General features: G+C 40.2%; 1 protein-coding gene across 1 annotated transcript in view; it reads left to right on the top strand.

Moving 5' to 3' along the window:
• wnt6b (wingless-type MMTV integration site family, member 6b) overlaps positions 1–27494 on the top strand; it is a 157321-nt gene that overhangs the window by 120486 nt on the left and 9341 nt on the right. Inside the window, exon 3 of the mRNA XM_061926285.1 lies at positions 16943–17244. Within this exon, the coding sequence (XP_061782269.1) occupies positions 16943–17244 (302 nt within the window). The remainder of the gene's footprint in view (positions 1–16942; positions 17245–27494) is intronic.

Consider the following 27494-nt stretch of genomic DNA (forward strand, 5'->3'; position numbering starts at 1 on the left):
CCAAGTCAAAACGTTTGGGGGCCCCTGATCTAGAGAGTTTAGCTTGAAAATAAGAATAATAAAAACAATGTTTTTTTTTTTTTGTTGGGGCCATTTTGGATCCCTAATAATTTTAGTGGGATTCATTTTTTAAAGCTGTCATTACAAAATGGGTCAAGATCAATTATGTTCCGTAATATTTACATATTTAAAGCTCTAATTACATCATACCAATATTGCATATTTTGTATGTTTGCCATAAAACAGGGTTTTCTTTGGCATAAAAGGCATCAAACTAAATCTTTGTTTTTGGTTTAAACTTTATATTGACAGATAGACCTGAAGTTAATCTAGAGATCTAAGTCTTGGATAATTATGTCCATTCAAATAAAAATAAAAATATATATGACTCATTTTTAACATATTTATGACTGAGACCTTTCCAAATCCCCGTGGCAAAACTTGAGGGTAGCCCTAAAGGTTAAAAAAAAAAAAAAAATCATATCTTGTATTGGTTTTGAAAATGTAAAATATCAAAATGGCCCCGCATGCTTTAATTTTTCAGTTCAGTAGGAAAACTTTGGACACCCCTGCTTTAAATAATTAGTGCGATGTATCTTGTTTTTTATGATTAATCACATGAGTTAACTATCCATCCCATCCATTTTCTACCGCTTATCCCTTTCAGGGTCGCGGGGGCTGTTGGAGCCTATCTCAGGTTTAAAGATTAGTGATTACAGTATTTAAAATGAGCAAAGAAATAAATTATTTATTTAAAATAAATTAAGTTAACTAGTTATTTTAAATAAATATTTTCTTTCTTTGCTTTCTTTCTAGGTTTAAAGATTAGTGATTACAGTATTTAAAATGAGCAAAGAAATAAATTATTTATTTAAAATAAATTAAGTTAACTAGTTATTATAAATAAATATTTTCTTTCTTTGCTCATTTTAAATAATGTAATCACTAATCTTTAAACCTCAGTATTTATAGCATATTCAGAAGAATTATAAATTAAACGACTCTCAACGCAATTTCCTCTCTATCAACTCAAGAATTGGAATTTTCTATATTAATTGCTCACCTACTGTGAGTGTTTGTCATTCAATGCTGAGCAAGAAGGAAGGAATTGTTTTCCAGAACTTTTCACGCCTCAGTGGTTGTGACATCCGTGGCTCGAAGAAGCTTTTTCAGGTTGTCCAACTGTCTCAGTCTGTCATATATTCTCTTCATGCTATAACACTTTTTAAAGATGTTGGCTTGGACTCAATAATGAACGGCTTGGATGTGGTTGGTCGAAAGTTAAAATGTTTTAACTCCAAATGCATTTGCTTTGTAGGCGAGTAAAGCCTTTTATTTGAATAGTTAATTGACAAATTGTGAATAATGTCATATCAAGTAGGGAGAACGTAACATTATGTAGACCTTATTGTCTACATACAGTCGTGGTCAAAGGTTTACATACACTTGTAAAGAACATAACGTCATGGCTGTCTTGAGTTTCCAATAATTTCTACAACTCTTATTTTTTTTGTGATAGAGTGATTGGAGTAAATCAACATTTATTTATATAGTCCTAAATCACGAGTGTCTCAATGACAGAACAGAACTTTCCTCCAGAAGGTCATATCTCTGTTCATGTGATGTCAGATGAAACAAAAAATTGAGCTGTTTGACCACAATACCCAGCAATATGTTTGGTGGAGAAAAGGTGAGGCCTTTAATCCCAGGAACACCATGCCTACCGTCAAGCATGGTAGTATTATGCCCTGGGCCTGTTTTGCTGCCAATAGAACTGGTGCTTTACAGAGAGTAAATGGGACAATGAAAAAGGAGGATTACCTCCAAATTCTTCAGGACAACCTAAAATCATCAGCCCGGAGGTTGGGTCTTGGGCGCAGTTGGGTGTTGCGACAGGACAATGATCCCAAACACACGTCAAAAGTGGTAAAGGAAAAGCTAAATCAGGCTAGAATTAAGGTTTTAGAATGGCCTTCCCAAAGTCCTGACTTAAACGTGTGGACAATGCTGAAGAAACAAGTCCATGTCAGAAAACCAACACATTTATCTGAACTCGAAGGGGTGGTCAAAGATTCAACCATGTCATGATCCGTGGTCCGGATCATGTTTTGTTTAGTTATGTTCTGTTAGTTTTGGACTCCATTAGTTCCTGTTTTGCGCTTCCTTGTTTGTTTTGTCACCATGGCGACTCACTTGTTCGGATCACACCTGTCGCTAATCATGAGATTATTATTTAAGCCTGTCTTTGTCAGTTAGTCGGCCTGGCCACATTGATAGTTTCATGCTTGTATTCATGCGTTTGCTTTGTTCATACTGCTCGTTCCATGCCTTGCCAACTAAGTTTTGTTTATTCATGCCACAGTTAGCAAGTTTTTGTTTCATGTCCATAGTTCACGCTAAGTGTTAGTTTTTGTTTCCTTTGCTAAGTTGTGCCTTCGCCTTTTACGCCTTTTATTTGTCCCTCTTTGAAAGTCAAGATTAAATAATGTTCCTACCTTCAAGCCTTGTCTGGTATAGTCCGATTGCATCCTGGGAGAACAGATCTCGAAGTAAGCTGCAAAAAAAACCCCAGTCCTGATAAACCAGAAGCTTGCTAGAAGCTTGTGGATGGCTACCAAAAGCGCCTTATTGTAGTGAAACTTGCCAAGGGACATGTAACCAAATATTAACATTGCTGTATGTATACTTTTGACCCAGCAAGATTTGGTCACATTTTCAGTAGACCCATAATAAATTCATAAAAGAAGCAAACTTCATGATTGTTTTTTTTGTGACCAATAAGTATGTGCTCCAATCACTCTATCACAAAAAAATAAGAGTTGTAGAAATTATTGGAAACTCAAGACAGCCATGACATTATGTTCTTTACAAGTGTATGTAAACTTTTGACCACGACTGTAATATGTATTGGCTATGCTTTGGGCTACATTTTGCTCCACATAGAGTGTACTTAAAAGTACACACATAAAGGACATCCGTCAATCTGTGATGTCACAAATGGCCCACTGAATAAAAAACACAGCGTTTAAAAGGCATCCAAAACTGCGTGCAAGCTCACGCCCAAATGCATGAACCTTATGATTTGGTGTTTTTGGTTGGCATTGTTTAACACAAGTATCCAACATTGTAATTACATTTATAAGTCAGAAAAAAGGACAATCATCAAAGTTCCCCTTTCAGTAAGCGCCATACTTTGAAAAGAGAGCTGTAGACATATTTACCAATACGTCAAAATTATGCTTAGTCAGAAAACCAATGGTTTTAATAACAGTGTTATTTTTCGGGAATATTTAGGATGTTTGGCAATGTATGACATGTATCACTTCTAGAAAATAACGTTGGTGGAAATTAACACTGCATTTTATTCCATGGCACTTACTGGAAATTCCAGACTATAAACCGCTACTTTTTTCCTATGCTTTGGACCCTGCGGCTTATAGAACGGTGCAAATAATTTATGTTTTTTCTTCGCTAACGACCATAATGTTTTGTGTTCAATAGTTTTCCTTAAGTCAAAGCAAACACCAACACCAAAATGTGTTATTGTTTGTGCTATGGCGCCACCTTTTGGATGATTTTGCTCACTGCAGGAGCCGCGGGTTGAAAATATACGTCCTGTTTTAATGCCTTAAACCGGAAATAAAACAGTCCATTGCGTTTCTGCTCGAAATTATTCTTAATTCATCACTCCAGGCCACGTTGAAGTTTTTGAATTTAACTGAAACCTTTCATACTTACTAAACCGTTCCATGTTTTTTTTCGTGGTGTGCAATATGTGATGTCTGTAGGAGTGTTTTCATGCATATTTGTATGTTCTATCCTAAAGAAATGAAGGTACACATTTCTAACATATTAAGGGTGTCTGTGTTAGTATTATTAACTTACAATGGCATTATTTTTGTATGGTTTCAGTTTCACAAATTCCCCAGTAAATTCACCAAAAACGTCACCGTGGAGTTATCGAGTCCATTTAGCCGATTGGTGAGCTATTTTCCGCAAATAGTGGGTCCATGACGATGACTTTTGTTTTGTTTGATCAGCCGTTTTACTGCCATGTTACAGACACTGTTTGGAAACAATGAAGGTATGTAAACAAGCATTTAAAATATATCTATTTGTAAATAACTCATTAAACAATGCATATATATGCGGCTTATTATCCGGTGTGGCTATTTTATGGGAAAAAAATTTTTTTTCCCTAAATTTAGTGCTCGCGGTTTATATACCGGTGCGCTCTATAGTCCCGAAAATATGGTAATTAAAGGAACAAACTGTTTATGGGTGGCCTTCATCACATATGTTGTGATTGTTCCTTCAACTCAAACCAATAGATTTAAATGCAAAATGTGCACATGTATCAGTAGGGATACAGGCTTTAAAACAATATTTATGATTTAGGTAATGGTGTGTTTTTTGTGTTCTCTATAAAGGGAAATTATGTGTCCAAATTGCCTGGTTAGTGAATAAAGTGATTTGAAGTTATTTCCCCATATTTAAGTATGTGGAAAAGTAAAGAATATGGACTGATTTATGGTCCTGAAAATGTTTCGCTTTACTACCATGAATTGATTAATGTGGACCCCGACTTAAACAAGTTGAAAAACTTATTTGGGTGTTACCATTTAGTGGTCAATTGTACGGAATATGTACTGTACTGTGCAATCTACTAATAAAAGTTTCAATCAATCAATCAATCAGTATTGAAGTGCTTCTTGATACTTTATTTTGTGTTAATATTTAATGTGCGATTTCCAGCTTGTCTGTGTGTGTGTGTTGGCGTGTGTGTGACAGAGAGACACTACGACAGCATGTAGTACAAAAGATGCACATTTTACAGTCACTTATGACCTTATAACAAAGTTAAAACATATACAACTTTCCACAAGTCTTCTGTAATTGGAAGTGGCATTTTTGTAGGCTGAAATGTCAACATTTCTACTGTCACAGATGAAAGCGCATGATGTAATAGTAATGTTAATGATAATGTTCTTTTTCATAGTTTTCTTAGTTCGTGGTAGTCCGCTGCAAGCCGAGTCATCACCGGGGCAAGTTGTGTCCCAAAAGCCGCCAGGAACTAAATGCAGGGAACTTCCTTCCCCTCGACAGAGGCATACCGTGCCGGAAAGCCACCAAAAACCACCGCAACCAACACACGTTCCATAAAAAATGCTAAATGGGTGTCAGCAGCCCCAATTCTACGACCAATCAATATTGTGGAGCAATATTTTCTGTCATTTTATATCATGAAGAAAGGAATCACCTGACTACTTTTTTTGTTATTGTCATTAATAGCAGTTTTTTTTTATTTTAAAGTAAGCCTGTGTCATGAGTGATAACCATGTGTGGAAGAATGTTTGCGTGAGAGATAGTGTGTGTGTGTGTGTGTGTGTGTGTGTGTGTGTGTGTGTGTCTCTCTCTGTTATAGAGTGTTAAGTGGATTTTTTTTGTTTTAAAGGGGAACATTATCAGAATTTCAGAATGGTTAAAACCATTAAAAATCAGTTCCCAGTGGCTTATTATGTTTTTCGAAGTTTTTTTCAAAATTTTACCCATCACGCAATATCCCTAAAAAAGCTTCAAAGTGCCTGATTTTAACCATCGCTATATACACCCGTCCATTTTCCTGTGACGTCACATAGTGAAGCCAACACAAACAAACATGGCGCATAGAACAGCAAGATATAGCGACATTCGCTCGGATTCAGACTCGGATTTCAGGGGCTTAAGCGATTCAACAGATTACGCATGTATTGAAACGGATGGTTGTAGTGTGGAGGCAGGTAGCGAAAACGAAATTGAAGAAAAAACTGAAGCTATTGAGCCATATCGGGTTGAACCGTATGCAAGCGAAACCGACGAAAACGACACGACAGCCAGCGACACGGGAGAAAGCGAGGACGAATTCGGCGATCGCCTTCTAACCAACGATTGGTATGTGTTTGTTTGGCATTAAAGGAAACTAACAACTATGAACTAGGTTTACAGCATATGAAATACATTTGGCAACAACATGCACTTTGAGAGTGCAGACAGCCCAATTTTCATCAATTAATATATTCTGTAGACATACCCTCATCTGCTCTCTTTTCCTGAAAGCTGATCTGTCCAGTTTTGGAGTTGATGTCAGCAGGCCAGGGAAGCTAGGGTCGATATTCTTCTCTTGATCATCTTTGGTGGCATAAGGGACGGTGTGAGCCAAGACATCCAGGGGGTTTAGCTCGCTCGTCTGCGGGAACAAACTGCCGCCATTGCTTGCCGTGCTAGCGAAGTCCTTTGTCCCTGAATTGCTCACACACTTCGGCAGATTCAATGGGGGTCTGGCGGCAGATTTCTTTGACTTTATCGTTGGAAATGCATCTGCTTTGAGTGTCGCAGGATATCCACACATTCTTGCCATCTCTGTCGTAGCATAGCTTTCGTCGGTAAAGTGTGCGGAACAAACGTCCAATTTCTTGCCACTTTCGCATCTTTGGGCCACTGGTGCAACTTGAATCCGTCCCTGTTCGTGTTGTTACACCCTCCGACAACACACCGACGAGGCATGATGTCTCCAATGTACGGAAAACAGTCGAAAAAACGGAAAATAACAGAGCTGATTTGACTTGGTGTTTGAGAAAATGGCGGATTGCTTCCCAATGTGACGTCACGTTGTGACGTCATCGCTCCGAGAGCGAATAATAGAAAGGCGTTTAATTCGCCAAAATTCACCCATTTAGAGTTCGGAAATCGGTTAAAAAAATATATGGTCTTTTTTCTGCAACATCAAGGTATATATTGACGCTTACATAGGTCTGTTGATAATGTTCCCCTTTAAGCTAATTAAAAAGCATAATGTTTGAAAAACATTATGCAAACAGCCCTGTGTTGATATTATAAACTTGAAAATTATCTATTTAAGGCAGGGATGTCAAACTCATTTTAGATCGGGGGGCCACAAGGAGAAAAATCTACTCCCAAGTGGGCCAGGCTGGTAAAATCACAGCACAATAACTTAAAAATAAAGACAATTTCAGATTGTTTTCTTTGTTTAAAAATAGAAAAAGCACATTCTGAAAATGCACAACTCATAATGTTGTTGTTGTTATTTTTTTTACACTTACATGTTGCGGTATAGCTCGGTTGGTAGAGTGGCCGTGCCAGCAACTTGAGGGTTCCAGGTTCGAGTCCCGCTTTCGCCATCCTAGTCACTGCCGCTGTGTCCTTGGGCAAGACACTTTACCCACCTGCTCCCAGTGCCATCCACACTGGTTTAAATGTAACTTAGAAATTGGCTTTCACTATGTAAAGCGCTTTGAGTTACTAGAGAAAAGCGCTATATAAATATAATTCACTTCACTTCACACTTCACTTACATTAAATATATTACACAAGCTATACAAATGTTTCTGGAATCTAAACATGATATTGGAGACATGCTGACAGAACAGCACTGGATTTTCAACACACTAAACTCAGGAAGTAGAGACTCTATCTTGGTTTCTGCCATGTATTTAATCAAGAAACGTGCAAACTCAGCAGATTCTTTCTTAACTCCTGTTGTCTTGTCAAAAGGAATGAGTGCAGATGAAAGTGTGTTGAGAAAATTTGGCATGCCACCCAAAATTCTCAGCAACTTCTATAGAAGTACGGTTGAGAGTGCCCTTACCAGCTCAATCACGGTCTGGTATGGAAACTGCACTGCTAAAGACAGGAAGGCACTCCAGCGAGTGATTAAAACTGCTCAGTACATATCAGGAGCAGCCTTCCCCTCACTACAGGACATGTACTCTACCAGGGCCACCAGGAGAGCACACAACATCATAAAGGACAGTACACACCCCCAGCACAGTCTCTTCAGCCTCCTACCATCAGGCAGACGATACAGGAGGCTGAAATGCAGGACTATGAGACTGACAAACAGTTTCTACCCACAGGCCATCAGGCTTGTGAATGCTAACTTGTGAATGCTAGCCCCCCCACCCCCCCCACCCCCATCGTTTTACTTTTGTCTTTTTGAACAAAAGACAGCTACCATGACCACTCCCGAACTGTGAACCATCACTGTAGACACTTTTCACCTTTGATCACTAAAGACACTTTAACTGCTGCTGTGACCAAATGTCACCTCCATATTTATACTGTTGACTGTCAATCAGAATGTGCAATAATGTTATGTTACTTACTGTGCCTTGTATATACATTTTTCTTTTTATTTTTTATTTTTTAGCTAAGTACCGTGTGACTTGTTGAAGGGTGGACTAGCAAAGTAAGATGTTCATTGTACGGCAAACTGTCTGTTTAACTGTGCATACGACAATAAACAGTCTTGAATCTTGAATCTTGAATCTTGATGATAACAGTGGTGCTGAGGACAAATGCCCATTTGCAGTTGTCGATGTTGTCTTTTATTTTTCCAGGAGCATAAAGCTCTGAACCAAAAGTAAATTAGCAGGTTAGTGGTGTGTAAACCCAGCTCTAATAATCAATTTGGTGCTAGAGAATGCAGTATTGATTGTAAATATGTTATAGTGATTCACACAACTGACATTGGTATATTGACTTAAAGTGGACCTATTAGGGCTGTGAATCTTTGGGTGTCCCACGATTCTATTCAATATCGATTGTTGGGGTCACGATTCAATTATAAATCGATTTTTTTCGATTCAACTCGATTCTCGATTCAAAAACAATATTTTTCCGATTCAAAACGATTCTCTATTCATTCAATACATAGGATTTCAGCAGGATCTACCCCAGTCTGGTTCCTAGAGGTCCAGTGATCACAGGTAAGAGCTACTCTGCTAGCTCTAGTCACAGCTTCCCCTACTTTTAGCTTTGTCTCTCTGTAAAGTCAAGGTACAACATTGTCTGTAAAAATCGAGCGTGATGGAATGTCATACCATGGCTCAATAGTTTTGATCATGAACCTGAAGCCTTCTCTCTCCACTGCGCTGTATGGTCGGATGTCTTTTGCAATGAAACGAGCGATGGATAAGGTTATCTTCTTTGCCCGTTCAGAACTGGGTGGTAATTTTGTAAACTGGTGAAGTGTGCGTTGATCAGCTGCCGGTGTTGTTAGTGGATGATCCTTTTCCTCTGATAACTCTGGGTGGTGTCTGTCCAAGTGAGTGTTGGGATTTGAAGTATTCCCAAAGTACTTAACTTTAGCGTTGCAAAGTCTGCAAATTGTATGAGTCATGTCAAGCCCTTTCTTGCCACGGTAAAATCCAAAGCGTCTCCAAACGTTGGCTTTCAAAGTCCGCGGAGGCGGTTGTATTTTTTCTTTAGGCTGCTCCGTTTCTTTTTCTTCTACCTGCATTTTAGCGGCAACACAACAACACTACACTCCCCTTAGTAGCTAGTAGAGATGCGCGGATAGGCAATTTATTTCATCCGCAACCGCGTCAGAAAGTCGTCAACCATCCGCCATCCACCCGATGTAACGTTTGATCAGAACTGCACCCGCCCGCCATCCGCCCGTTGTTATATATCTAATATTAATAAAAAAAAAAAAAAAAGGGTGAAAACTACGCGAATTGCACCTTGTGCAGACAAGATTTTTCGATCGGACACGGAGGAATTAGCGATGTAAAAGACCACATTGGGACAAAAAAACACAAGTCTAATGCCGTTGCTAGCGATACAAGTGGAAAACTTTCAACGTTTTTCGTCGCCCAAACAGATTCTTTGGATGTGATAAATGCCGAAGTTTTATTTACGGAGGCAATAATTGAGCATGGACTTCCAATCGCACTGGCTGATCACATGGGACAGTTAATAATGTAATGCAACCTTTAAAAATCATTACGCGGTGATCGCGATCCCAAAAATAAACTTTTCTTGCATGATAATGTCCAGAAAAATTCGCTTTATATTACTATAGAGTCCTTTTAACGAATGAGTTTGATGGTTTATCACAAACCTTAAATGAAAGAAGTCCTTTGTTCTCTTGCACCATGGCCTTGCTTCGTGTTTGGTGCGCGTGTCGGCTGTATTTCACAGTACGACATACTGTTAAAAGTGTTTATACTATTTATACTTTCAATTAACAAATTGAAGTCTTGTGAAAGGTTGACAGGATAACTGGCATTAACTGTCAAAATAATTTCAAACTATTGAAGTTAGCTTACAGAATAAACATGTCAATCAACCCATATGATTTTTGCTGTAATATTTTTGTTTTGAAAAGTCACTGTGACTGATAGAAAAGTGATGGTTTTAGCAACATTTTAACCTGTCTGAATGCTAATAATCATTTTGCGTCGGGGGGCGAAGCCCTGAACCCTCCACCAGGACTTTGTCCTGGACCTACCGGGGCCTGCGGCCCTTGGACCCTGGCTACTAGGTTTTTCTGATTTAAAAGTTGGCAGGTATGGTGAGGTTATAAAGCTTTTGCCTGTTAAAGAAAGGAGACTGATCCAATGGAGCACAGACTTGCGCGTGCCACGCTGTCACGACCCAGACGCAGACCAGTGCGCAATCATATGGGAGCCGCACTGAGCGCACCTCCAAGCACGTCTCGCTGCCGGCGACGGCCAGGTATGGGCCCACGCTCCAGCGCCATCCATTTTCAGGGCTAGTTGATTCGGCAGGTGGGTTGTTACACACTCCTTAGCGGGTTCCGACTTCCATGGCCACCGTCCTGCTCTCTATATCAACCAGGGTGAGCCCCACCCCTTTCGTGAGCGCACTGCGCGCGGAGTGACCCCTGTTACGCGCCCCCGGCAACAGGGGTGGCAAGCAGGTAAGCTGCGCGGGCGGAGCGCGCGGAGTGACCCATGTTACGAGCCCCCGGCCACGGGGGTGGCGGGCAGGTAAGCTGCTTACCTGCTGCGCGTGACGCCGGCCGCGGCGAAAGCGGACGAGGCGGAGTGTCGGTGCGGTGGGCGCGGTAGTGACCCTGGACGTGCGTCGGGCCCTTCTCGCGGATCGCCTCAGCTACGGCTCCCGGTGGGGCCCTCTCGGGGGAAGGGGCCTCGGTCCCGGACCCCGGCGAGGCGTCCCTTCTCCGCTCCGTAAAAGTGTCCATCTCTTTTCTTTTTTTTTCTTCTGTTGTGGCATATGCTGCAGGTGCCTGCTCGTTTTTCGTATGTGGGTAACAACATTTAACTATGTATATATATTTCCGAATTGGTTTAACTGCCACCCGCAAAAAAAAAAAAAAAAAAAATCGAATTAATCCGCCCGACCCGACCCGCGAGCGGATAAAATCTTATTTTTTTTAATTTCATCCGCCCGATCCGCGGATAATCCGCGGACTCCGCGGTTGTGTCCGCAAACCGCGCATCTCTAGTAGCTAGCCACCAGGTAGCCACGCTGCTTATTGCGCAATACCTATGGTAGCCCAGAAGGCACATTGCCAGGAGCAGGGGAAGAAAATCGATTTTTGAAAAATGAGAATCGATACTGAATCATACAACGTGAGAATGGAGATTTGAATTCAAATCGATTTTTTCCCACACCCCTAGGACCCATGACGCAAAACCAACTTTTGGTACCTGTTTTTTTTTTGTATTTGGTATTTTCATAAGTCCTGAAAATTTGAAATCAAACCATGAAGGCATGGTGGAGGTATTTATGCAACAATCTTGCCTTCCTTCATATTTCCTCCGAACGAGCCATTTGGAATTTGCCCAATTTGCATACTTGCCAACCTTGAGACCTCTGATTTCGGGAAAAATAAATAAATAAATATATATATATATATATATATATATATATATATATATATATATATATATATATATATATATATATATATATATATATATATATATATATATATATATATATATATATAAAATAAAATAAATATATATATATATATAAGTAGAATTCACTGAAAGTCAAGTATTTCATATATATGTATATATATATATATATATATATGAAATATATATATATATATATAAGAAATACTTGACTTTCAGTGAATTCTACTTATATATATATATATATTTATTTTATTTTATATATATATTTATATATATATATATATATATATATTTATTTATTTTATATATATATATATACATATATATATATATATATATATATACATATATATATATTATTTTATATATATATATATATGTATATATATATATATATATACATGTATATATATATAAGAAATACTTGACTTTCAGTGAATTCTACTTATATATATATATATATATATATATTTATTTTATTTTATATATATATATATATATATATTTATTATATATATATATATATATATATATATATATATATATATATATATATATATATATATATATATATATATATATATATATATATATATACATATATATAAATAAGAGAAATACTTGAATTTCAGTGTTCATTTATTTACACATATACACACACATAACACTCATCTACTCATTGTTAAGTTAAGGGTTGAATTGTCCATCCTTGTTCTATTCTCTGTCACTTTTTTTATAACCATGCTGAACACCCTCTCTGATGATGCATTCTGCTTCGTCTCCTTGTTGTGTGCGCAGTTGTGCACTGCACTCTCTAAAAGCCCTAGATGTTATTGTCACATATGCATGTACAGTAGATGGCAGTATTGCCCTGTTTATGAGTGTCACAACATTGCTGTTTACGGCAGACGAACTGCTTTACGGTAGACGAAAACGTGACTGCTGTTGTTGTGTGTTGTTACCGCGCTGGGAGGACGTTAATGAAACAGCCTAACAATAAACCCACATAAGAAACCAAGAACTCGCCCTCCACCATTCTTCAGTTATAACGTGATTGGGCAGGCACGCTGTTTATATTGTGGAAAAGCGAACGTGAAAACAGGCTGTCGACACGTCACTCAGGTCCGCATGAAGCTGGAGGGGGCGTGGTCTCCTGCTCCGCCTGAATTTCGGGAGAAATTTTGTCCCGGGTAGTTTTCAGGAGAGGCGCTGAATTTCGGGGGTCTCCCGGAAAATCCGGGAGGGTTGGCAAGTATGCCAATTTGTGATGTATTCTCCAATTGGTGACCTCAGCGGATATCTCCCCATATGGTAAAGTTTTATCCAAAAAGCTTTGCACGAGTCCGCTGTTGTAAAGTACCACTGATAAAATACCACTGATAGTCACACACACACTGGGTGTGGTGAAATCACTCTCTGCATTTGACCCATCCCCTTGTTCCACCCGCTGGGAGGTGAGGGGAGCAGCGAGTCGTTTTGTGGGCGCTCTAATTTATGTGGCTCACCTTCGGCAGCGTCTTCTGCCCGTCACCTTCGTTGTCGCGGTGTAGCGTGCAAGGACGGGAGTGGAAGAAGTGTCAAAAGATGGAGCTAACTGTTTTAATGACATTCAGACTTTACTTAAATCAATAATGGAGCAGCATCATCAAAAACCGTCCGACCGGAACTCTAATAACTAAAGTTCCTAGGGTGAATAGTATAAACTCACTACACCGGTATGTTTTAGTGCTTTAATGGTGAGTTTACTGACAGATATAAGTAAGAACTTTACACTACTTTATATTAGAAATGGCAACAGCGGAGGATGAATGCCCCGTAACAAGAAGATAGAGAAAAAGAAGAAGCCTAATGCCTATGTCGTCGTTACGGACTACAAAGGCGGAGGCGTGCAATTTTTCAAGATTTATAAAGATCTCAAATACAGATCAGCAGGTACCAGAAGGTAAGAAAAGTTGCTTTTGCATAATATTGTGAAACAAAACGCCAGATAACATGTCTTACCTCATACACACACCATAATAATACTCGTAAGTTTAAAGCGCCGACAGTCCACCAAGCGGAGCGGCTTTACAGCTTACCAAAGTCGTACAAAAACATTTTGACAAGATTTTTGAGCGCTGTGTGTAATGTTCTATATTTTCAATGGAACATTTAAAATGTTGGTGTTGTTTACTTGAGTCATATTGCATATCATACCTCTTACCACGTATCTCCTTTGTTTGACTGCCATCTACTGGTCACACTAATCATTACACCAGGTACCAAATAAAATTGCTTGGAGGTTGGTGAGTAAGACCAGAATTATTCCGTACATTAGGCACACCGGGCTATTAGGTGCACTGTCGAGTTTTGAGGAGAAAAAAAGGATTTTAACTGCACCTTATAGTCCGGAAAATACGGTACACCTTCATCAATTAAAACACAAAAAAGCTTTCAGCAGCATTTATGTCACTACATCTCTCACATCGGTGTAATCATGCACATGCCACAATTAGATGTAAATAATACTTTATCCTACATTTTCTGTTTCCTTATAGCCTGAAGCAGTGGAGCTCCCCCCCTTTGGTTGATAGCTTTACCCAATGCCCAAATAAGTACGTCCACCTCTCTGTGATGTCACAACATAGCCAGACTGCAGAACCGCAGGAACAGACAAATCCAAAATTGCATGCAAACTCACGCCAAAATGCATGAACTTTATGATTTAAAGCATTTGCATTAGAGATGTCCGATAATATCGGACTGCCGATATTATCGGCCGATAAATGCTTTAAAATGTAATATTGGAAATTATCGGTATCGGTTTCAAAATTATCGGTATCTGTTTCAAAAGCAGTGCCTGGGGTATCTGTGGTGGGCTCTCCTATTTCTGGGGCTGAGGTTGCTGAGGTAGTTAAAAAGCTCCTCGGTGGCAAGGCCCAGGGGGTAGATGAGATCCGCCCAGAGTCTTGGTTGACAAGACTCTGTCTGCAGCATCGCGTGGACATTGGGGGCGGTACCTCTGGATTGGCAGACCGGGGTGGTGGTTCCTCTCTTTAAAAAGGGGAACCGGAGGGTGTGTTCTAACTATCGTGGGCTCACACTCCTCAGCCTTCCCGGTAAGGTCTATTCAGGTGTACTGGAGAGGAGGCTACGCCGGATAGTCGAACCTCGGATTCAGGAGGAACAGTCGTAGAACTGTGGACCAGCTCTATACTCTCGGCAGGGTCCTTTAGGGTGCATGGGAGTTTGCCCAACCAGTCTACATGTGCTTTGTGGACTTGGAGAAGGCATTCCACCGTGTCCCTCGGGAAGAACTGTGGAGAGTGCTCAGAGAGTATGGGGTATCGGACTGTCTGATTGTGGCGGTCCGCTCCCTGTATGATCAGCGTCAGACCTTGGTCCGCATTGCCGGCAGTAAGTCGGACACGTTTCCAGTGAGGGTTGGACTCCGCCAAGGCTGCCCTTTGTCACCGATTCTGTTCATAACTTTTATGGACAGAATTTGTAGGCGCAGTCAAGGCGTTGAGGGGATCCGGTTTGGTGGCTGCGGGATTAGGTCTCTGCTTTTTGCAGATGACGTGGTCCTGATGGCTTCATCTGGCCAGGATCTTCAGCTCTCACTGGACCGGTTCGCAGCCGAGTGTGAAGCGACTGGGATGAGAATCAGCACCTCCAAGTCCGAGTCCATGGTTCTAGCCTGGAAAAGGGTGGAATGCCATCTCCGGGTTGGGGAGGAGACCCTGCCCCAAGTAGAGGAGTTCAAATACTTAGGAGTCTTGTTCACGAGTGAGGGAAGAGTGGATCGTGAGATCGACAGGCGGATCGGTGCGGCATCTTCAGTAATGCGGACGCTGTATCGATCCGTTGTGGTGAAGAAGGAGCTGAGCCGGAAGGCAAAGCTCTCAATTTACCGGTCGATCTACGCTCCCATCCTCACCTATGGTCATGAGCTTTGGGTTAAGACCGAAAGGACAAGATCACGGGTACAAGCGGCCGAAATGAGTTTCCTCCGCCGGGTGGCGGAGCTCTCCCTTAGAGATAGGGTGAGAAGCTCTGCCATCCGGGGGGAGCTCAAAGTAAAGCCGCTGCTCCTCCACATCGAGAGGAGCCAGATGAGGTGGTTCGGGCATCTGGTTAGGATGCCACCCGAACGCCTCCCTAGGGAGGTGTTTAGGGCACGTCCAACCGGTAAGAGGCCACAGGGAAGACCCAGGACACGTTGGGAAGACTATGTCTCCCGGCTGGCCTGGGAACGCCTCGGGATCCCCCGGGAAGAGCTGGACGAAGTGGCTGGGGAGAGGAAAGTCTGGGCTTCCCTGCTTAGGCTGCTGCCCCCACAACCCGACCTCGGATAAGTGGAAGAAGATGGATGGATGGATGGGTTTCAAAAAGTAAAATTCATGACTTTTTAAAACGCCGCTGTGTACACGGACGTAGGGAGAAGTACAGAGCGCCAATAAACCTTAAAGGCACTGCCTTTGCGTGCCAGCCCAGTCACATACTATCTACGGCTTTTCACACACACAGGTGAATGCATACATACTTGGTCAACAGCCATACAGGTCACACTGGGGGTGGCCCTATAAACAATTTTAACACTGTTACAAATATGCGCCACACTGTGAACCCACACCAAACAAGAATGACAAACACATTTCGGGAGAACATCCGCACCGTAACACAACATAAACACAACAGAACAAATACCCAGAACCCCTTACAGCACTAACTCTTCCGGGACGCTACAATATACACCCCCCACCTCAAACCCGCCCCCTCCCAACCCCGCCCACCTCACCTCCTCATGCTCTCTCAGGGAGAGCATGTCCCAAATTCCAAGCTGCTGTTTTGAGGCATGTTAAAAAAATAATGCACTTTGCGACTTCAATAATAAATATGGCAGTGCCATGTTGGCATTTTTTTCCATAACGTGAGTTGATTTATTTTGGAAAACCTTGTTACATTGTTTAATGCATCCAGCGGGGCATCACAACAAAATTAGGCATAATCATGTGTTAATTCCACGACTGTTTATATCGGTATCGTTTGATATCGGAATCGGTAATTAAGAGTTGGACAATATCGGAATATCGGCAAAAAAGCCATTATTGAACATCTCTAATTGGCATTGTTTAAGACGGGTAACCCACATTGTAACAACACGTAAAGGTCAGAAAAGACAAAATTCATCAATGAATTCATCAGTTTTGAAATATTCTGATTATTAAGTCAAACCTAACGAAAACCCCTTGCTTTTTACATTCCAGATATCCGAGAGACTGCGTTTGTTTATGCCGTCACAGCTGCCGGCGTGACCCACGCAGTGACGCAGGCCTGCAGCATGGGGGACCTGCTGCAGTGTGGCTGCGAGGCAACCAGGAACCGAGCCCCTCCGAAACCTCTGTCGTCCTCCACTGGAGACGGAGTCAAGTGGGAGTGGGGCGGCTGTGGAGATGATGTGGAATTTGGGTATGAAAAGTCCAAACAGTTCATGGATGCCAAGAGGAGAAGGGGCAAAAGCGACATCAGGACACTCATTGACCTGCACAACAATGAGGCCGGGCGACTGGTAAATATGCTTTGAAATAAATCACTTAGCAGCTAAAACATTATACGCACCTGTATAAACAAATTACATCCAGTGAGATGCTCTGTTTTGATGCACACTGCGACAGAGGGATTATTCCAATAGAATAATACGTTAGAACAATGATTCTCAAACTGTGGAACGTGGGCTTCATCAAGTGGTACGCCAAAGAATCACTGTTTTCTGAGTTTGAGAACCACTGCGTTAAAGACCTGAATGGTCATCTTCTTGATTCTACACTGCAACAACTGAAATCTAAGTAAGATTAAATATCTCATATAAGGGTGATATTTGCTTATTTTCTGTCTGATAAGATAATTCTTCTCACTAAGCAGATTTTATGTTAGTGTTTTACTTGTTTTAAGTGTTTTGGTCCTAAATTATCTCAGTAAGATATTACAGCTTGTTTCTGAGATTTGATGACCTATATTGAGTAAAACATGCTTGAAACTAGAATATCAACTGTTGCAAAGCTGTGTCATCAACACTCACAAGTATATAACTACTTTTTCAAAATAATCATTTCTTATTTCAAGCATGAAATAAAAAATCATGACTTTGACACAATTGTGTCTCGTAATTAAAACAGATGACAGCCAAATGGACTATGCTGTCTCATTTTCAATGAAACAATAGAAAATATGTACTCTTATAGTAGTAGTTGGCAAACTACAGTAAACTGACAGTTAATATTTCAACATTTGGACATTTCAAACAATTTTTAACAGAAATAGTTCATGCACATTCAGATAAATTCTTCAAAATTACAATCAAAAAATTGTCTGGGGACCGGGCTGTAATTATATATATATATATATATATATATATATATATATATATATATATATATATATATATATATATATATTTCTTGTGCACTAATTGACTGAAAGAGCACGCACTTGGCGCGATGATGTCATGTTATCGATGGAAAAATGCATTTTTAGACCATATGATTTGCCTGAGCGGCTAGTAGACCCCGAGAGTAAAAAGCGGTTGCCTTGTTGCCTTTCCATTAAGAAAAATAAACTAGTTTTTAGTATAAGTTTGCTGGTTTCAAGAAATGTAATGCCGAGCGCATATCATTATGTCAAGACAATGGCACTAGCATTTACTTAATTTAAGAATATCTTTCAACATACTGAGAAAAAAGGTCTCATATTTGTTTTTTCTATCAAGAAAAGTGCACTTGTTATTAGTGAGAATATACTTATTTTAAGGTATTTTGGGGTTAATTGAGGTTAGCTAATTTTACTTCTTTTGGAAAGTCTTGACAAGCCAAATTTTCTTGTTCTATTGGCAGATAATTCTGTGTTAGTGACCGGGAGCAGGTGAGCGTCCCGACCACTAATCAGAGGCAGGTGACAAAAATCAGCACCCATGGAAAGAAAGAAAACAAACAAGGGTGCTGAAACAGAACTAACTAAGGAAATATCAGACCAACCAAAACATGACTTGGGCAACGGATCATGACAGTATTGATCAGCTGTATATATAGAATACCTAAATCAGGTATTGAAATGGTTGAAGTCTGGATTAAGTCAACTTTTACTGAAATCAAGTAAAATACCCCAAATTTTTGTATTTTTTTCCCCCTTGTTTTTGAACACTGACTTTTTGCAGTGTACATGCTGAGATGGATGTAGTTGGATGACAACTTCATTATCATGTTGATCTCCGCCATTTGCAACTCTAAAAGAAGCCTGGATTATGCTGCTGTTTCGAGGTGCCATTCACAAAATGTTCATTTTAGAGGTGGAGTGGCACAACTAATTACCGTATTTTTCGGACTATAAGTCGCAGTTTTTTTTCATGTTTTTTTTCCTTTTTTATTATGCATTTTCGGCAGGTGCGACTTATACTCCGGTGCGACTTATACTCCGAAAAATACGGTACCAGGCCTGGTCATCATACAAGTACACATGCAAAAGGAAACCTCTGATTTAAAAATCAGTCTAGCTGACCCGGGCAGGAAAACGGTCAAAATGTTAACACAAAGTGGCAGATGAAGACAGACTTTTGGCCAACGAGCTAAACAAGTGTATGTGCAGTTTACAACCAGATGGAGTGACAGCGGGGACGGCCAATAACACATTAACAAGAAATGGCAGAGCCTATCGATGGGTTTGTGGGAGGTGTAAAGGGAAACCGGCTTCCGATTTAGTGGCCTGTGGAAGTCGATCCCTACCCGTTCCACAGATACCACGTCACAGGAGCCAGGCGTGCTTTTTAACAGAGTTTTTATTGTCCATGTATTTTCAAGCACAATCTTTTCAGAAGTTTTTTCTCTCCAGTCTTTACCAACACCTCCTTCTCCGCTGGTCGCTCACTGTTAAAGACAACAGATGATTAGATCACCACGTACCACCTGTGAAATCTAATCACCTGCCAGCTCTGTCTCGCCGTCCCGCACATGCCCCGCCCCTAGCCGATAGTGCTCCGCCCTCAACACCATTGACAGAGGCGGTGGCCTTTGCTCCTGGAGGCGCGCTGATCGCACATTCCCTCCACATGGCCTTTTTCAACTTGTTTTCTATAGTGCTTGACCCGTTTCCATTTGATACTAGGGGATGTTCCGATCAGGGATTTATGTTGCCAATTCCATTAGTGAGATTGGCCAATACCAATAACCAGTGGTGGGCCATGCGTTTCCCACCTAGGCCTTCAGTGATGTCCGACTTCAAAGATTACCTCTCAAAATACCAACATTTATGTCACCACATGAACATTGCTGGAGAAATACTATACAGGAACACATTTACGCCCCAACGGGGCATTGGAAACACATCAACAGTGTACAAAGCGGGTGATTTTCTGGCACATTAAAAAATAAATTATAACGCATCAGCAATTAAAACATATCTTATGTGGTACTGTCAAAATTAAAATTGCAAAAAACATATTAAACGTGAAAATTGGTAGGACCTATTTGACGCAGTATAAGCCAGTGGTACCCCTCGTCGTCGGTTTATTATTCTTCGAGTAGAAATGGCGAGCATTTCATCGCCAGAACAGCTGAGCTCACAATATGTAGTTTCTCTTTGAATATCCTTCTAGAAAATTGCTTTGCAAATATATATCTGCCACCTAATCAACCTTTTGTTCTCCTTCTCTGCTATCCCGGTCTGGCTACGGCGCAACACTTCCTGCTTCATGCTAAATTGTAACTTGTGATTGGATACTCACTTTGGAGTGACAAGTGAGTATCCAATCGCAGTCTCGTTAACATCAGGCTACTTAGATAGGCTACTGTCAACACAAGTGTAAAAGTACCAGTAGAGTGGAAAAACAAGTTGACTTTATATGCTAATTTGTGTTTTATTGTATCCATCGAACTGTATCCAATTGTATTTACAATCCGCAAAGTATGTGAAAACACTGTTTAAACATCACAAAATGCCACAAATTCAATCAACCATTTTGAATATTGCGCTTACGAATACCTTCGGCTATTTTCTATTCGTCCATTGCGTTTATACTTCTTATTTTTCATTCAACACTCCAAGCAATGTTTGTAAGTTTAACAATGTAACTAAAACAATTCATACTTACTAAACCGCCCCATGTGTGACGTCTGTAGGAGTGTTTTCGTACATATTTGTATGTACTATCTTAATGTGCGTCGTTAGCGTTAGCTAACATGCCAACACGTTTACGAGTGTCTGTGTTAGTATTATTAACTCACAACGGCATTCTTTTTGTGTTGTTTCATTTTCACAAATTCCTCAGTAAAATAACCAAAACTTCACCGTGGAACTGACATCTGTTTTGTTTGATCATCCGTTTTGCTGCACACTAGTGTGCCGAGAGATATTGCATACTTGCCAACCCTCCCGATTTTCCCGGGAAACTCCCGAATTTCAGTGCCCCCCCCCCCGAAAATCTCCTGGTGCAACCATTCTCCCGAATTTCTCCCGATTTCCACCCGGACAACAATATTGGGGGCGTGCCTTAAAACAGTGTTTTTCAACCTTTTTTGAGGCAAGGCACGTTTTTTTCATTAAAAAATTCCGGAGGCACACCACCAGTGGAAAACGGTAAAAAATTATACTCCACCAGGTCGTCACGCCTGAGTTTCTTTGTGTTTTCGTGTGTGTAGTGCTTTAGTTTTTTGTCTTACGCTGTTATTTTGGTGGCCCTTCCTATTTCGTTGGTATTTTCCTGTAGCAGTTTCATGTCTTCCTTTGAGCGCTATGCCCCCGCACATGCTTTGTGATAGCAAGCAAGACTATTTAAGTTGTTGCTATCCTGTGGAACGCTCTCCCTGACCACCTGAGGGCACCACAGACTGCGGATGCTTTTAAAAAAGGTTTAAAAACCCTTCTTTTTTTTAAAAAAAAAGAGGCTTTTTTTAGATATATGCATACTAGTTTTAGCTATTTGGCTGTTCTAGTTTTTATTTGTATTTATTTTTTATTATCATTTTATTTTTTATTTTTTAATATACTTTAGCACTTTGAGGTTGTTTACTCAATGTAAAGTGTTTTTTAAAAATAAAATATTTTATTATTATTATTATTATTATTATTATTATCATTATTATTATTATTATTATTATTATTATTATTATTATTATTATTATTATTATTATCCTTCTTTGTGTGGACATTGTTGATTTGTCATGTCATATACGGATGTACTTTGTGGACGGCGTAAGTTTTTGCTGTCGTCCAGCATTCTGTTTCTGTTTACTTTTAGCTAGTTCAGTTTTACTTTTGTTTTGCATAGCCATCCCTGTGCTTCAGAGCCTTTTCCATTTGTTCATTTTTGGTTTAAGCATTACATACCTTTTTAACTGCACCCTGCCTCCCGCTGTGGTCTGCATATTGGGATCACAACAAACCATCCTGGTCTCACCCGACTTATTCCAACTTTTACAAAGCAATTAACTACCTGCTGCCACCTACTGACATGGAGTATTACGTGGTTATCCTAAGTAACGACACATTATTTGCAGAATATGATTATTGGTTTGCAAAAAAATATTTTTTGGACCAAATAGGTGAGGTTGCATAATTTCCCACGGCACACCAGACAATATTTCACGGCACACTAGTGTGCCACAGCACAGTGGTTGAAAAACACTGCCTTAAAGGCACTGCCTTTAGCGTCCTCTACAACCTGTCGCCAAGTCCACTTTTCCTCCATACAACCAGCATGCCGGCCCAGTCACATAATATATGCGGCTTTTACACACACACATTAGTGAATGCAACACATCCTTGATCAACAGCCATACAGGTCACACTGAGGGTGGCCGTATAAACAACTTTGACAATGTTACAAATATGCGCCACACCGTGAACCCACACCAAACAAGAATGACAAACACATTTCGGGAGAACATCCCCACCGTAACACAACAGAACAAATACCCAGAACACCTTGCAGCACTAACTCTTCCAGGACGCTACAATATACACCCCCGCTTCCACCAAACCCCGCCCCTCCCAACCCCGCCCACCTCAAGCCCCCCATCTCCCCCATCTCAACCCCGCCGCCCCTGCCCCCCATCTCCAGAATTCGGAGGTCTCAAGGTTGGCATGTATGAGATATTGTCTGGTGTGCAGTGGGAATTTATGCAACTTCACCCAAATTATTTTTTTGCAAATCAATAATTACAACCTGTAAATAATGTGCCGTTGCTTAGTGTCTGTGCTGTGTAAAACTTGGCATGGTAACCACGTAACACTCCATGTCAGTAGGTGGCAACAGGTAGTTAATTGCTTTGTAAAAGTCGGAATGTGTCGGGTGAGACGAGGATGGTTTGTTGTGATCCCAATATGCAGACCACAGCGGGAGGCGGTGTGCAAGTAAAAAGGTATGTTAAGTTAAAGTTAAAGTACCAAAGATAGTCACAGGGGCGGTATAGCTCGGTTGGTAGAGTGTCCGTGTCAGCAACTTGAGGCTTCCAGGTTCGATCCCCGCTTCCGCCATCCTAGGCACTGCCGTTGTGTCCTTGGGCAAGACACTTTACCCACCTGCTCCCAGTGCCACCCACACTGGTTTAAATGTAACTTAGATATTGGGTTTCACTATGTAAAGCGCTTTGAGTCACTAGAGAAAAAGCGCTAAATAAATATAATTCACTTCACTTCACACACACTAGGTGTGGTGAAATGTGTCCTCTGCATTTGACCCATCCCCTTGTTCATAATTTTTGGTGATTACACCCCCAATTCCAACCCTTGATGCTGAGTGCCAAGCAGGGAGGTAATGGGTCCCATTTTTATAGTCTTTGGCATGACTCGGCCGGGGTTTGAACTCACAACCTACCGATATCAGGGCGGACACTCTAACCCAGGGGTGTAAAACTCAAATAGAGAGTGGGCCAAAATTTAAAACTGAACAAAGCCGCGGGCCAAGGTTGAACAAATTAACCTTTTTGATAGGGACTCAAACAAGTTTTGCATTAAATATTGAACGAGCAAGGCTTATATAACTTTATAGTGACATGCAAAATCGAGTTTCAAATAATAATAATAATAATTAAATTTAATATCAATGGCATATCAAATACAATTTAAATGAAAATTGAATGCCTCTTTTCTATTTGCAGCCTTCTGAGGTAAATATCAACATTAACGGCGGGGTTTAGGAGGTAGCGGGGTGTATATTGTAGCGTCCCGGAAGAGTTAGTGCTGCATGGGATTCTGGGTATTTGTTCTGTTGTGTTTATGTTGTGTTACTGTGCGGATGTTCTCCCAAAATGTGTTTGTCGTTCATGTTTTTGTGTGGATTAACATTGTGGCGTATATTTCTAACAATGTTAAAGGTTTTTATACTGGCACCCTCAGTGTAACCTGTATCGCTGAAGAACAAGTATGCATTGCATTCACTTCTGTGTGCGTGCCAAAGCCGCACATTTTATGTAACTGAGCCAGCACTTGTTGGACTGGATGAAGAGGGGATGGCTACAATCCTAGGGAGGGGCACCGAAATCTGGGGGAGGTTTGGCAAGTATAAGAATTAGCGGTGTACCGCGGCACCGCCGATGTATATAATCGGCGGGCCAGCTCTAGTGTTAATTCACCAAAATGATTCCCGGGCGCAGCCACCGCTGCTGCCCACTGCTCCCCTCACCTCCCAGGGGGTGATCAAGGGTGATGGGTCAAATGCAGAGAATAATTTCGCCACACCTAGTGTGTGTGTGACAATCATTGGTACTTTAACTTTAACTTTAACTTTAATTTGATATCACCTCACGGGCCAAGTGAAATTACACGAAAGGGAAAGGAAAAGGCAATGGCTATGCAAAACGAAAGTAAAACTGAACTGGCTACAAAGGAATCAGAAACAGAATGCTGGACGACAGCAAAAACTTACGGCGTCCACAAAGTACATCCGTACATGACATGACAATCAACAATGTCCGCACAAAGAAGGATAGCAACAACTTAAATAGCCTTGCTTGCTAACACAAAGCCGGTGCGGGGAATAGCGCTCAAAGGGAAGACATGAAACTGCAACAGGAAACTACCAACAAAACAGGAAGGGCCACCAAAATAACAGCGCAAGACAAAAACTGAAGCACAGGAAAACACCAACAAACTCAAAATAAGGCACGACGACCTGGTGGAGTAACATTTTTTAACGATTTCTGCTGGTGGTGTGCCTCCGTATTTTTAAATGAAAAAAAATGTGCCTTGCCTCCAAAAAGGTTGAAAAACACCGGTTCATGGCGCTCTAAAGGCGTTGCTTGCCCTGTGGAATGTTCTATCATTCCACCAACATTCAAAAGGAGAAACACATTGCCCCTAGCCATGTTCGTGTAGCACCGTAAGCCGATATTCTTACAAGATTCAGGTTTCTGAAACACAAAAGACAAGAGCGTGCCACACATTTTGTTTTCAAGCCTGCGAGGCAGCTATCCTATCACATTTACACAGCTCAGGGAGTTCGTCCCTTCATTGCTCGCATGAACGCCCCGTGAGTTATGGACCCAGCAAGTCATTATGCTTCTCAGAAAAAGGGGGATATGAAGTAGCAACCTTTTAGCTCGGTTAATGATGTTGATTTAAAGTGCGGCTTTTAACATATCTCACAAATCGCCCTTTTAGCCCTCCGCGCTGTTCGGTACACAGACTTGCAGAAAAAAATGTTGCGGGGAAAAGATATAATTACAGTCGACTGCAGCCGGGGTCACAGACAGGTGGCGGAGAACTGACGAGGATTTTGGGATATTTTCCAATTCTAGCATTAGTGAACGATCCGTTTTTGAACGTCGGCGCACAAAATGCCCTCGGTTGCGAAATAGGTACGCTTGAATGCGTGGAAATGTCTGTTTATGTGCAATCATGCATGTGTGCATACACGTTTTGAAAATATGTGTGTGTGTATGTTCCTGTGTGTGATGGGTTAATTATGCGTAGTATAAGTGAATGATCTGTTGTCAAGGCTTGTTAGAAGTAGGAAGGCCAGAGGCAACATGAATGAAAGGGGGGGTTAGACACTTAAATTCCTTCAGAATAGTGTCTGCTTTTGTATTACCGATCCATTGTTTTGATCAACGTATTGTTTTATTTTGAAACCATGCACAAAATGCAAAGGTATGATCAAGAAGAATTTCATTCTAGGTTTTTTTTGGTTTCTTTAAATAATGCAGTGAAACCGCCATCAAAAACATGGTTCATCAGTATAAAAGTCACTATTTTAGTTAAAAAAAACAAAAAACTGCACACTTTGAAGAAACTATAATACATACATATATTCTAAATCAACATAACAATACTAACAATACTGAAATAAACTGCAACAAAAAACAGTGCAATAACAGCAATATATTGTCATGACATGGTCACTACTGCCTAGTTTCTCTTGTTATATTCTTATTTTTACTGTTAAAATTTTTATTCTTATTGTTGCTTTTTATTTTTATTCTTATTGTTATATTTTTTTAATTTATTTCCATTTATACCCCCATTATTTGAGTTTGTTTCGAACATGCAAGCATACAATTTATTCACAATATACTCCATAAGTAATCACAATAAAAATAAATAAATATATAATAATTGGTGAAGTAAGTCATATTTCATATGATGAGATAAGTAGGATTATTTTGAGAATGAAAGAAGGGATGGATGAAATAAATTCAGAATGTTTATCATGGTTCTTCTTCTTTGTACTTTGTAAACACTTTAAGTTTGAAAAGTTTCTTGAAGTGGATCATATTACTACATTGTTTGATTGCTTTGCTTAATCCAATCCATAATTGAATTCCACATACTGATATACTGAATGTTTTAAGTGTTGTACGTGCATACAAATGTTTTAAATTACATTTTTCTCTAAGATTATATTTCTCCTCTTCTTTTGAGAATAATTGTTGTATACTCTTGGGTTGCAGGTGATAGTTTGCTTTGTGTATAATTATTATTTAATTATACACATTAATTATTATAATTATTTACTTTTTACTTTTTAAATTTGATCTCAATTCTGTACACTGCGGCTGGAATTTAAATTTTCCTGAGGGAACTCTCCTGAAGGAATCAGTAATGTACTATCTATCTATCTATCTATCTATCTATCTATCCATCCATCCATCCATCCATCCATCCATCCATCCATCCATCCATCCATCCATCCATCCATCCATCCATCCATCCATCCATCCATCCATCCATCCATCTATCTATCTATCTATCTATCTATCTATCTATCTATCTGTCTATCTATCTGTCTATCTGTCTATCTGTCTATCTGTCTATCTGTCTATCTGTCTATCTGTCTATCTGTCTATCTGTCTATCTGTCTATCTGTCTATCTATCTGTCTATCCATCTGGCTCAACAATCGCTTTTTTTTGCCAAACAAAGCTTAACTGTGAACACACACACACACACACAAGTCTTTAAAACCACCATGTTGCTACAATAAAAAACAAAAAAGTAAAATAATTTTACCTTGTGCCTATGAATGTTTGTGGCACTGTTGAACACTCTAGAACATGGCTATTCAACTACCGCATTTTCCGGACCATAGGGCACACCGGATTATAAGGCGCACTGCCGATGAATGGTCTATTTTCGATCTTTTTTCATATATAAGGCGCACCGGATTATAGGGCGCATTAAAGGAGCCATATTAATATTACTTTTTTTTTTATTAAAAACACTTCCTTGTAGTCTACATAACATGTAATGGTGGTTCTTTGGCCAAATGGTTGCAAAAATTATGCTTTACAGATCATCTTCAAGCCGCTTTCTGACAGTCGCTTCCGGATGCGCC

This window comes from Nerophis lumbriciformis, linkage group LG31, assembly GCF_033978685.3.
Source record: "Nerophis lumbriciformis linkage group LG31, RoL_Nlum_v2.1, whole genome shotgun sequence".
Classification (NCBI taxonomy): domain Eukaryota; kingdom Metazoa; phylum Chordata; class Actinopteri; order Syngnathiformes; family Syngnathidae; genus Nerophis; species Nerophis lumbriciformis.